Source organism: Podarcis melisellensis (assembly GCF_964234715.1).
Source record: "Podarcis melisellensis genome assembly, chromosome: 1".
NCBI lineage: Eukaryota > Metazoa > Chordata > Lepidosauria > Squamata > Lacertidae > Podarcis > Podarcis melisellensis.
The window spans coordinates 13,847,235-13,860,569 of record NC_138528.1 but is presented as its reverse complement, the minus strand read 5'-3'; the positions used below and the strand labels follow the sequence as shown (position 1 = coordinate 13,860,569).

Genomic DNA, 13,335 nt, shown 5'->3' with positions numbered 1-13,335 from the left:
CTTGATCCAGCAGGAGGAGTCTTCTTTTAGGAGCACAAGAGCATTCTCTTGTGTTCTCCAGTGGCGGATGGTTCAGAGACCTGCTGCCATTGCCTGGTACACAGTGCTTTTTTCTTCTTCTGGTGGAATGTGCCGGAACCCAGTTCTGGCATATTTTTTTGGCCCCTGCCTTGCGCTGTCGCCACCTTCGCCATCCTCCCTGCCTTGAGCGTTCGTGCCCCGGAGCATGGTGGGGAGTGATGGTGCTGCCAGCGGCGTAAAGCGCGGCAAGAGATCTGACGTTGCTAGGCTGCCCATGCAACACGTCAAAAGCAAAGCAAAAGTATCGCTGCCGGATTAGGTTCCTGCAACCCTGTGTAGCACCACCAGGTGTTCTTTACCAAAGAAGGCAACAAGATGGAGTTGCAGAATAATCGATGCTGAAAGAGTGAAAGTTTTACCAATCAGAAACTGCGAGGGGTGGGTGGGGGCTCTTTCAGGAAGAGCACCAGGAGCCAATCAAGAAAGGAAGCTGTCGGCCAGTAGGCTAAAGTAAGGCAAGTGTGAGCAGCACCATATCAGCGTACTGTGTTGATCATCCTTTCCGTGATGCACAGATTTGAGGGGGGAAACAATCTGAATCTCCCTATAAGATGGTATAGCCCAGCATCTAGTCATGTGATTTTGGTTTCAAGATGGCGGCGACGTTGGCGACTATGGCGGTGAGCTCCGGCACTTCTTTTTCTGGAAAACGCTATTAGTACACATTTAAAATAGTAGTAGTAGTGATAATGATGATGATGATTATGATAATATAATATTTATACCCCGCCCACCTGGCTGAGTTTCCCCAGCTACTCTGGGCGGCTTACAGCATGTAAAAAATGACTTCATAAAACATTATAAAAGTCAGATAGTTGTTTATTTCCTTGACATCTGATGGGGGGCGCGCGTTCCACAGGGCAGGCACCACAACCGAGAAGGCCCTCAGCCTGCACTCCAGATGGAGCTGGTAGATAGCTGCCCCGGACACAGAACTGACCTGCTCCCCCATGGACAGCTGTGAGTCCAAAATGACTCCAGGCTGCATACCTGCTCCTTCAGGGGTACAGTTGCCCCATTCAGGACCAGGGAGTCCCCAACACCCACCCACCTACCCCCTGTCCCCCCAAAACAATACTTCTGTCTTGTCAGGATTCAACCACAATCTGTTAGTTGCCATCCATCCTCCAGCCGACTCCAGGCACTCACACAGGGCCTTCACTGGTTCCGATTTGAAAGAGAGGTAGAGCTGGGTATCATCCGCATACTGATGAACACCCAGCCCAAACCCCCTGATGATCTCTCCCAGTGGCTGCATGTAGATGTTGAAAAGCATGGGGGAGAGGACAGAACCCTGAGGCACCTCACTAACCCCCCCAACACCAAAGTAAATTAATCAAAAGGAAAAACGACATTTTTGCCTCTCCTTGTCTCTGGCTCCCCCTACTGTTGAACTTCTGCCCAATCAGTCTCAATAGGCACCTGCTTCCACGGCAGGTAAGTGCACCTCAGTGCAAGCTTGGGGAAGGGCACATTTGACATAGGGCATCCACTTTCAGCAGTGACCTCACACTGCGCATAACATTGTCGTTCAGCCCTTTGCCAGCTATAACTGAAGCAGCTGTGAGGGATGAGGAAGACACCGGTGCTGGAATGGGGGCAGTGTTTGTAAGAGCATCCATACAGATGAAAGCACAACCTCTGTGTTGATTGATGCTGGCATCAGTATTAAGTAAAACCCCTAGTCTCTTGCTAACAAAAACATTGAGGTAGGGATGGAGAATTGGGTATTAAAGTGGAAAAATAAGGGCCTCAGAAATATCCAGGCTTGTGGAAGATGGGATGCTGTCACAAGCGCTTGCGTTCAGAGTTACGATTTCCAGTGGCTTTGGTACATCTTACTACTTCCACTTAAATTCCCATTGTTCATGTGCTGCCTTAGCACCCTGTCACTTTGTATTATCGAGAGCATTATAGGTCAAGACCAGCCATCTTGTATGTTGAAAATTCCGTGTTAGAATAGCTAGTCCCACGACACGTTTTTATATTTTAAGTTCTGGCGATTAATGGATTTGGTGTAGGTTTTTGCTCAGTCTTCATTTGGTGGGGGGGAAGCTTAAAAAAAACCAAAAACATTTGCCACGTTGCAAATCTCCAATAAACTATGTTCCGTTCATTGCGAAGCTGAAATCTGCAACCCTACTCCAGCCGCAGGAACCAGTATCCTGATTGTGTAGCACTGAGAACTGGCACCCCTTGCATTGGCACTGGAGAGGTGGCACTGACTTGTGCTGCTGGGGGATGTGTTGTTTGAAAACCTTTGTTTTCCTTTGGGGAGCTTTGCTACCACTATTTCCTATTTACAGGTAGGTAGCCGTGTTGGTCTGCCGTAGTCGAAACAAAAAATAAAATAAAATAAATTCCTTCCAGTAGCACCTTAGAGACCAACTAAGTTTGTTACTGGTATGAGCTAATAATAATAATAATAATAATAATCGTGTGCATGCACACTTATTCAGATATACTGAAACAGAAGTCGCCAGACCCTTATATATATATAGCGAGAGGGTGGGGAGGGGTATTACTCAGAAGGGTGTTGCGAATGGGTGATTGGCTGATAGGTGTGGGAAACCTGTTGACGATTGTTAACAACTGCAGTTAGTCTTACAGGAAAAAGCAAGGGGTGAGACGGCTAAAAATAGCTTTATCATGTACTGTATAATGAGATAAGAATCCAGTGTCTCTGTTCAGACCAGGTCTCTCCATGGTTTTAATTCAGCAACTTCTCTTTCCAGTCTATTTCTGAAATTCTTTTGTAATAAGACAGCTACTTTTTACTATGTTAGTTGCTTTTCTTAAAAGCTAACTCAAAGTGACCTACATTAAAATCAGTTAAAAACAACAATGAAAACTTTTTTTAAAAAAAAAGTCAAAGACTGAAAACACAGTTAAACCAACTGCTAAAAGAGGCCACAATGCCATCCTTCAAATTAAGGGCTAAGAGGCTGGGGGAAAAGAAAAGTCTTTGCCTGGTGCCTGAGACTGGACAAAGATGGCTCCCCATGGAGAGTTATCACAAGCAGAAAACCACCACAGAAAAATCCCCCTTTTTTTTGTTGCCATCCCCCAAACCTCCCATGAAGCACATGAAGAGGGGTCTCCACAAGGTCTGGGTTGGTTCATGTGGGGAGACACTGTCCTTGCAGATAAGGCTTTATAGGTAAAAACCAGTGCCAGAATTGGTGTTAATATGCTCCGACTATCCTGCCTCAGTCCATAATATGTCAGCTGCAGTTTCCATACTGTCTTCAAAGGCAGCTCAACATGTAAATGCCTTGCAGTAGTCCAGCCTAGAAGTTACCAGAGCATAGACAGCAGAGGTTAGGCTTCTTCTGTTCACATAGGGCAGGGGTCAGCAAACTTTTTCAGCAGGGGGCTGGTCCACTGTCACTCAGACCTTGGGGGGGGGCGGCGGACTATATTTTGAGAAAAAAATGAACGAATTCCTGTGCCCCACAAATTACCCAGAGATGCGTTTTAAATAAAAAGCACATATTCTATTCATGTAAAAACACTAGGCAGGCCCCTCAAATAACCCAGAGGTGCATTTTAAATAAAAGGACACATTCTACTCATGTAAAAACGCGCTGATTCACAGACTGTCCGCGGGCTGGACTGAGAAGGCGAGTGGGCCGGATCTGGCCCCCAGGCCTTAGTTTGCCTACGCATGACGTAGGGGCACAGCTGGAGCCACAAGTCGGAGCCACTGAGGTCACTTGGATCTGGATCCTACAAGCTACGTACCTGCTCCTTTGAGAGGAGGGTAACCCCATTTTGAGCAGGCTGCCTCCCATCCATCTGGTCTAGGGAGCCATCAGCACCTCAGTCTTGTCTGGATTAAGTTTTTGTTTATTGGCTCTTCAACTTCTTTCACAGCAGCTTCTTGCAGTGAGGTTGTTTCAGAGCCGCAAAGTCTTCCAGCTTTTGGATAATAGAAATGCTTCATATACTGGGATGCTCCCTGTTTTTCATGTGTGCATTTGTTGTGACCATCTCATGTATAGCATAATAAAAATTGTAACACAGATGTTTAAGAAATGTGAGCGTTATAGCGGTGTCATTTGTAATATCCCTCTCCTCACTTTTGAAATATGTGTGATGTATATATGTGAAATATGTACATATTTATGTGTCTCTGCGGTTTCCTTTGTATGGGTTCAGTTCTCTCCCCCCCCCCCCCCCTTTGCTGTCATTGGCTCACAACCTTTTCTGAGGTCATTTCATAGCTTTAAGTCAGGGAAGACCTTTTGAAATCCCTGAATTCATTTAAAGCCTAACGTGTTATTGTGGGAGTATATTTAGTACAAATGTGCCAATTATTTTTAGTGTTAAATGGTGTTTCCCTCCCAGTAATTCCTCTGAAGGGACAAGCTGGCATTCCTTTCATTAATTTGATGTTATTTTTGTGGTTAGTGCTTAATAGCTATTTCTTGATACAAGCAAGCAAGCAGGCAAGGGGAAAAAAATAGCCTGAAGAGTTGCTTGGAAATAGTTTTAAAGCCCCTGGATTTTTGAAAAAGCCCAGCCCACTCAGCAAAACTCATTGGGTTAAACAAATGCTTCCTTACTATTGTATCATTTATGCCAGGATAGAAAAGAACTGAAAATTTACTTTTATCGTCACATAGGGTTGGCCTAAGGCATCTTGCTGTCTGAGGCAGAAAGGCATAATATGTCCAAGACTATTCAGGTTATTATGATACCTGAGGTATCATGACTTTAAAAATATGATGATGTTTATTATACAGTGGTACCTCGGGTTAAGTACTTAATTCGTTCCGGAGGTCCGTAATTACCCTGAAAGTGTTCTTAACCTGAAGCACCACTTTAGCTAATGGGGCCTCCCGCTGCACAATTTCTGTTCTCATCCTGAAGCAAAGTTCTTAACCCGAGGTACTATTTCTGGGTTAGCAGAGTCTGTAACCTGAAGTGTCTGTAACCTGAAGTGTATGTAACCCGAGGCGCCACTGTAATAATGATTGATTGCATGTAATTTCATCGTCCTTTTATGACAGTTGAAAATCACCTCAGTCTGCCTAATGGTAGTACCGGCCCTGTGGTGCACCTTGGAGCTCAGTGTGTGACTGAGGGACCAAACCTGGTCCAGTGAGCATCCCTAGTTGCCATTTACAACTTGCTGCATCCTTCTCCATCACTTAACAGGAGTGCCTCATTTCATATCGCTTCTAATTTGTATGCCACCTTTCTATATTACTGTGCACAGGCTGGAACTGGTTTGTGACCGAAATAATAAATTCATTCATTCATTACTATGCACAAGGCAGTTTACAGCAACAAAGTATACAACAAAGAACACACATCTTATAATTAATCTGACCCAATATAAAAAGTCACCATAAAACATAACTTTAAAATGTAACCACTTATATCAAACAAAGTAATCTTTAATAATCTATTAGAATATAATAGAATGCAATAAAATATAGAGAGCCAGTGTGGTGTAGTGGTTAAGAGCGGCAGTCACATAATCTGGGGAACCGGGTTCGTGTCTCCGCTCCTCCACATGCAGCTGCTGGGTGACCTTGGGCCAGTCCCACTTCTCTGAAGTCTCTCAGCCCCACTCACCTCACAGAGTGTTTGTTGTGGGGGAGGAAGGGAAAGGAGAATGTTAGCCGCTTTGAGACTCCTGAAGGGGAGTGAAAGGCGGGATATCAAATCCAAACTCTTCTTCTTCTTCTTCTTCTTCTTCTTTAAAATGTAACCACTTATATCAAACAAAGTAATCTTTAATAATCTATTAGAATATAATAGAATGCAATAAAATATACAGTGGTACCTTGGTAGTTGAATGCCTTAGTTGTTGAACAAATTGGCACCTTAAAGTCGCAAGTGAGTGTTACGGTTTGTGTACATTTTTTGGCAGCCGATCATCCGACGCAGCTTCCATGACTTCCAATTGGCTGCAGGATTTCCAATTTCCTGCAGCCAATTGGAAGCCGCACCTTGGTTTTCGAACCATTTTTGGGAGTCGGACGGACTCCTGGAATGGATTAAATTTGAGAACCAAGGTACAAGTGTGCTCTCAAAGCATCAGCAAATAATTAAACAGAAATCACTCTTTACAATTACAATAAGTAACTACTAAACGATGATCAATAAAAACAACTGCAAGTCACAACACATAAAATGCCACAGTACATACAATACCATGTAGAAGGATCAAATCGCGAGACAAAAGACACACAACTTGTAAAACTTTTTTAAAAATAAAGGTTTCTTTGAGTTTATGAAATAAGAGTGAGACTGTATTTTGTCTTCCCACCTGACAGAGCTCGACAGAGTGCTGGAGTTGAATATGTTGAAAGATACAGACAACTGGAGTCCGATGAACTCGATGCATCAGACAGCAGTTGGCCTCCCTGTGAACCAGGTAAAAAAAAAATTCTCCTTAACTTTAAAGGCACCTTAGGCAGCCATGCGTAAATTGTGAGATGCTGCATTTGGTAGAGGCTGGATTAAGATCATGTATGTGAACTTGAAGCGGTGCCTAGCTGGAGTGTGTTTGTGTATATGCGCAACACTTGTGCACAAGAGTCAACAGGAGGAACTGAGCGCATATTTTCCTAGACTGAAAATGCACGATGTTCTCAGAGGTTGCTGGATTGCATTCTGCATCGTCCCTGGCTATTAACCATGTTAGCTGGAGCTGGTGGAAGTCTGGATAGCTCAGTTAGTTAGAGCATGGTGCTGATAACGCCAAGGTTTCAGGTTCAATCTCTGTATAGGACAGCTTCATATTCCTGCATTGCAGGGGGTTGGACTAGATGATCCTCGGGGTCCCTTCAAATGCTATGATTCTGTGATAAAGTCTGGTCCCAACAACACCTGGAGCACATCAGATTGGCTATCCCTTCCCTACTGTTAAGTGCAGGTATCCCCAAACTCGGCCTTCCTTTGAATGCTGAGGGCATTGAAAATGAAATGAAGGGGTTCTAGTGATTAAGATAAATAAGAGTACAAAGGGAGGGATAAAGGATAAAAATGAATAATGAATGATCTTGCTGAATTAATTTCTAAAGTGGAATACAAGAAAGGAAGGCGGATGGAAGTAAGGAAAATAAGGTCTTGAAGGTTATTAATTTGAAAGAGAGTTCTTTTTTTTCTTTTTTCTTTCATGCTAAACTTTCTTTTTTATGTTTTCCTTTTTTCTGTTTTTTTGTTTGTATTTTTGATGTTTGTTGTTTGTTGTTTTTGTGAATTTTGTTGATTTTTGTCGGTTGTTAACCTTTTGTAAAACTTAATAAAATATTATTATATAAGTATATATAAAACTCGGCCTTCCAGATGTTTTGGGACTGCAACTCCCATCAACCCTATCTAACAGGACCAGTGGTCAGGGATGATGGGAATTGTGGTCCCAAGACATCTGGAGGGCTGAGTTTGGGGGTGCCTGGTTAAGTGTCTTCAACAGTAATTTGGGGACAGGCAGAGTGCAGTTCTCCTTCACTGTTTGCCACCCAACTATCTTGCATTCTGTCCAAGCATCACATTTGCAGAAGGCCAGTTTTCTCTGGACCATGCTTTGCCACCAGCTGACCCATCACCATTGAAACTGTTATGAGGGTTTTCCTTGGGCCAAAGGAAGGGATGTAGCAACAGTTTTGGAAGTGTAGGAGGAATGATTCTCCCTTCATCTCAAGTCCATTGGAATTCTCCTGATCCCGCTCCTGAAGCAATCACAGTTGCTTATCTTTGGCATGGAGGAGGAAGTTATATGCTTTCCAGGGTCCACAGAACCTTTGGGACAGTTGGTTCAGTCCACAGAATCTTGAGGGCAGTTGGTTTGGTCTCCCCTTTTGTATTTCTGCTAACACAAGAAGATTCTATGTTAGAAACACCCCTTCCCTTCCTGAACCCTCAACTTCACCCACAGCGGCAAACTTAGCAGAACTTGACAAGAGGTCTCAGCCCCTACCCTGAGCAAAGGTTTGGGGGCTCACCGGCTTAACCCCCACCTTCTTATAATGCTACCCACTTTGCTGTGTCACAGTTCACAAGAGGGTGAGTGTTGCGATTCTGTGTGAAGAAAAAAATATGAGTTCCATGGCAACCATTTGTGCTGTGGAGAAATTTGTATTGGACGCCAATATTAAGCCCGTAAAGACCCAGTGTCAACATTTCCTCTATAGATCCTAGGAAACAGCATGAAATTCAGGATCCTGGGTGTCACCAACAAACTTCTAGGCACCTGGCAATGATTCTCTCTGGATTTTTCCAATGCTGCCAGAATCATTTTCTCCTAGCGGCTTAAAATATCTTCCAGCATTGGTCAAATCATGCAGAGCTGTTGATGTTTCCATACTGACATCTCTGAATTTGCCAGAGGGTGGGTAGCCAGCAAGCATTGTACTGTTGTGACAGAATGCTGTAGTGTACATGAGTTTTCCCAAGGATTATATTTAGAAGAATCCTGGCCAGAAAACCTTATTAAAAGGAGAAGCGTATTACTGCTCATTAGGGGCACAATCTAGGTGAAGTTAATCACCTTTAAATGCCATTTACCTTGGTGGAAGGGGGCTGATTGTTAAGACTAGCTGCATTTATATAAAGCTTTGGAATTACAGAATCATAAAATGGTAGCATTGGGAGGGACCCTAAGGGTCATCTAGTCCAACCCTCTGCAATGCAGGAATCTCAAAGCCTACATGGCAGATGGCCACCCAACCCGAGCAACAGCACAGTGGCCCAAGTTGCACATTCATGTCAGCAGTGAAATGCAGGAAGTCTTTAAAGGTAAAGGACCCCTGATAGTTCAGTCCAGTCGCGAACGACTCTGGGGTTGCAGCTCTCATCTCGCTTTACTGGCCAAGGGAGCTGACGTTTGTCTGCAGACAGTTTTTTCGGGTCATGTGGCCAGCATGACTAAGCCACTTCTGGCGAAACCAGAGCAGCGCACGGAAACGCCATTTACCTTATCTACTTACTTTGACGTGCTTTCGAACTGCTAGGTTGGCAGGAGCTGGGACCAAGCAACGGGAGCTCAACCTGTCATGGGGATTCGAACCGCCAACCTTCTGATCGGCAAGCCCTAGGCTCAGTATTTCCTGTTAACATCCTGTAACAGTCCGGTGTGTGCCCTCAGCTTTCTCATCTCAGCAGAGAGAAGAGGTTAGGAAGTGGTTTACTTCCAAGTGAGTTGTTGCCAACTCCCAATTTCTCTTTCTGTCTTTGAAGCTATGGAGAATCTCAGACATGGGACTATTACTGGCTGAGGGAGAGATGTTTTTTTAGTAAGCCTTCAGGTCTTCCCATAAGCAAGGACTTGCTCTGAGCCTCCTAAGAAGTTTAGCTGCATGGACAATAGGTGAATGGTGTGAACATGACCACTCTCTGATTCTGTGAGTTTTCTTCTTCCTTTGCTGTGTTTCACAAGAGAGAGGTTACCAGAGCATGGACAAAAGAAAAAAGTTAGGCTATCTTTGTTGGGCCACCAGCCGAATCTGATGGATGTATGGTTGAAGTATTAAACTGAAGTGTGGTTGTGGTTGTCCAAGCTGGGCTGTTGCACCCTTCTCAGTTAGGGACCAGACTGCTGCATTCCGGCTGATTCCAGACAGGTATACCGCTCCTAGTATGGCTCTTCTGTTGTAAACTGCAAGTGGAATTTCAGTTCAGTTTGTGCACGATCAATATTGTACGTCATTTCATCCACACCAGGGTGTCATGTACCGTCCGTGGATGGGGCTATTTGAGGCTCAGCAAATATTCATTATAATACTTGCGGAGGAAAGCCATTTTAGGACTCAGTTTTTTGGTTTTTTAAATATTACTATTGTTGTTGTTGTTATTTACATTTCTATTCTTGCACTACCTCCCAGAGGAGCCCAGGGCAGCAAAGCCAAAACGTTAAATCAATAATATTTAAAAATAAAAACACGTTTCAAACATTTAAAAACAATGAAACCATCTAAGAACATGAGAACAAGTGAAAACATTTAAACAGTCACTTACCCTCACAGCTAAGAGTTTCAAGTTGCCAAGAACTAACTATCTATCTATCTATCTATCTATCTATCTATCTATCTATCTATCTATCATCTATCTAATTTGTATGCTGCCCTTCATCCAAAGATCACAGGGTGGTTCACTATATAAAAATACAAAATATGAACATTTGGCCATCAAATACCTGGCTAAACAGGATCTTTTTTAAGTTCACCTAAATCAAGTGGGTCTTTTTTTCTCCCCCATGTAATTTTGGGAAATAGGATTGCGAGAGGTGCTGTAAAAATACTTGGTAGAAGTCTGCAGCTGATTCAGCTGCCAAATCTTGTTTGTATTCTCTAATAATTTACACGTTGTGTAAATCAGCAAGGGCAAAGGATCTTGCTTGTGTGCCTGTCTGTGTGCTTTCAAAAAGTCCAGATTTTTGCCACCAGAAAAAACAGATCTTTCAAGAAGCCATGAATAATGCAAGCTCTGCAAATATGAGGAAATCCAGTTAATCCTCAATTCAAAGCGTGGATTTTTTTGGGGAAGAATACTCTTTGTGGGGGCGGTGGCAGAGGAGGGGAACTATTCAGAAGATGTATAGAACAGAAATGAATCCAGATTATTTATAGCCAGGTATAAACAGGAGTAAGCAAAGTGCTTTTTTCAGAAAAGTGGCTTCAGATGCAAGAGCATCTTTTTAATAACTGCAGAGGCAACATAGTTCATGTAACTAAGCCAGGTCTTGGCATACAAAACAGAATACGAAAATGCATTATTTCAGTAGCATCTGCTTTGCAAAAAAATTAATTGTATTTTAGGTAAACTTGCATATAAGCCTGTGTATATTGGGAGAAATTTGCTTTAAAAGCTGATGGATTTTCAAAAGGACTTTTATTTATTCCAAACTGATGTGGAGAACTGAATTTAAGGTTGGAAAAGATGAGAAACTGACAAATTCGCATTTGACTTGACATGTGTTTTCTGAACCTTTTTGACTGTGTCTCTAGCTCCACTCCAACCACCCCAGCATGAATCCAGTCCTGCAACTTGCATGCCAGTCAGCAATTACAAATATCCTGATCTGCCTGTATCAAGATACAGAGAAGAGGTAAATGATGTTGCATCTCGGCTTTATAAAGTTACGCTGTGTTGTCTTTCTCCCACCCCCCAAGCTACTGTCTGCTTGGTTTTCACTTGTGCTAAAACAGGTACAGTGGTGCCTCGCAAGACAAAAAAAATCCGTTCCGCGATTCTCTTTGTCTAGCGGTTTTTTCGTCTTGCGAAGCAAGCACATTGACAGTTTAGCGGATTAGCGCTACAGCGGTCTAGCAGCTTTCAGCGATCAGCTGTTAAGTGGCTTATCAGCGGAACAGCTGATAAGCGGCTTAGCGGCTTAGGAAAAGGAGGAAAAAGCGAAAAAAACCCGCGGGGACTCGCAAGATTATTTCGTCTTGTGAAGCAACCCCATAGAGAAATTCTTTTTGCGAAGCGCCTCCAAAACGGAAAACCCTTTCGTCTAGCGGGTTTTCCGTCTTGCGAGGCGTTCGTCTTGCGGGGCACCACTGTATTGGAAAAGGTTTTCTTGCCTTTGGTATTTGTAATTCATTAATAGCTTCCTCCCATGTATATCTGTCTCAAGCTTCTCTGTTGATGCATGTGGACTAGATTAATGGACCAGGGAGTTGGTTTTTTGGCCTATTCTGAATGAGCCCAGTGTGGTGTAGTGGTTAAGAGGGGTAGTCTCCTAATCTGGGGAACCGGGTTCGCGGCTCCGCTCCTCCACATGCAGCTGCTGGGTGACCTTGGGCCAGTCACACTTCTGTGAAGTCTCTCAGCCCCACTCACCTCACAGAGTGTTTGTTGTGGGGGAGGAAGGGAAAGGAGAATGTTAGCCGCTTTGAGACTCCTGAAGGGGAGTGAAAGGCGGGATATCAAATCCAAACTCTTCTTCTTCTTCTTCTTTTCATCCATAAAATCTTAGTGTGCCAGCTGCATCCTTTCTTGGGTAAAGAGGATCTCACTGTGGTCATCTATGCTTTGGTAATACTCAGCAAGAACGTGGGGTGGCAGTGTCCCCAGAGCTTTATTTTCATTTTGGACAGTGTCAGGGAAGAAGTTATGGCAGCTGAAGATGCTGGGATTGAATCGCAGAACCCTACAGTAGAGTTGGAAGTGTGGAGGGTCATGTAGTCCCAACTCAGCTTTCGAAATTCGCCAGGCGGAATTCAGCCACTTGTGACCAAGTGAAGATGCCTGGGTGCCAGGGTGGATCCTTGGATCTCGCCTGTTTTCACACACACAACACCACATCCTGTAGAATTCCATCTGCACAATCGGAATCAATTTCAGGAACCAAAAACTGGAATGGAAAAATACAACTTTTTAAAAAAAAAATTTAATTCAAAATTATAACAAGACATATTATCCAAAAACATATCATCCTTGTTTCCCCACCCCCATTTTTCCTCCCCCTCCCACACAAAACCAACCCATCCCCCCCACCCCAGCCCCCGACTTCCCTCAGTTCCAGTCTTTGGTTTTTCTAAGAACGCTGTTTTCTGCATGTTACAAAGTTGTACAGATCCTCAAACTATTTAGCTGATTATTATCAATAAAAAGTTTGTGAATGTTTATTCAAAACCTGCCAAGGAGTCCAGTTCGCTTTGTTGCGTCTTCAGATACTTTGGAAAGGGTTCCCATTCATCCTTAAAGTCACAGTTATCCTTGTCCCGTAGCTTATATGTCAGTTTTGCCAGTTCTGCATAGTCCATCAATTTTTCTTGCCATGATTCTTTAGTTGGGGTTTCTTCAGTCTTCCATCCTTGTGCTACCGTTGTCGCATACATGAAGATTTTTTTCAACTTTTTTGGCAGGTCTTTCCCTACAATCCCCAACAAAAATGCCTCGGGCGGGGGGGGGGGAATACAACTTTTGAACTGTCTGACCGCAAAATGGCAGCTGGACGTTCAGTTTTGGTGACTGTAACCCTGGTTTAAGGAGCCATTTGGTGCCTAGCTTATATAGCTGAGTTTCTAACACTGGTCCAACCCCCTGCCATGGAAGGTCATGTGCAAGGGAACACGGACTGAAAGAGTAAGGCAAGGCCATGCATAGGATTTGAAGCAGCAGTGGAGAACGGATGGTTTGCTGGCTTCAGTGTTTGCTGGACTGCAGTTTCTGCCCTCTCTGGCCAGAAGCCATTCTGACGGGAGCTGGACTCCAGCCACATTTGGAGGACCACAGGTTCCCCACCCCTCCCTTAAAGGAGAGGAGAAGCACTTTGTGTTGAGGATAACGTTC

The 13,335-nt window shown here is 43.8% G+C and overlaps 1 protein-coding gene across 3 annotated transcripts in view; it reads left to right on the top strand.

Annotated features, from left to right (window-relative positions):
• The window catches only part of TDRD9 (tudor domain containing 9), a 93,881-nt gene that overhangs the window by 14,699 nt on the left and 65,847 nt on the right, over positions 1–13,335 (top strand). Inside the window, exons 1-3 of one of the 3 annotated variants that reach the window (XM_081909146.1) lie at positions 545–701; positions 6,372–6,472; positions 11,043–11,143. In XM_081909146.1, coding sequence (XP_081765272.1) covers positions 589–701; positions 6,372–6,472; positions 11,043–11,143 — 315 coding nt within the window. In that variant the 5' untranslated portion in view covers positions 545–588. Of the gene's footprint in view, positions 1–544; positions 702–6,371; positions 6,473–8,009; positions 8,104–11,042; positions 11,144–13,335 lie in introns of those variants that run through there. The other 2 variants (XM_081909145.1, XM_081909147.1) reach the window with 2 other exon arrangements.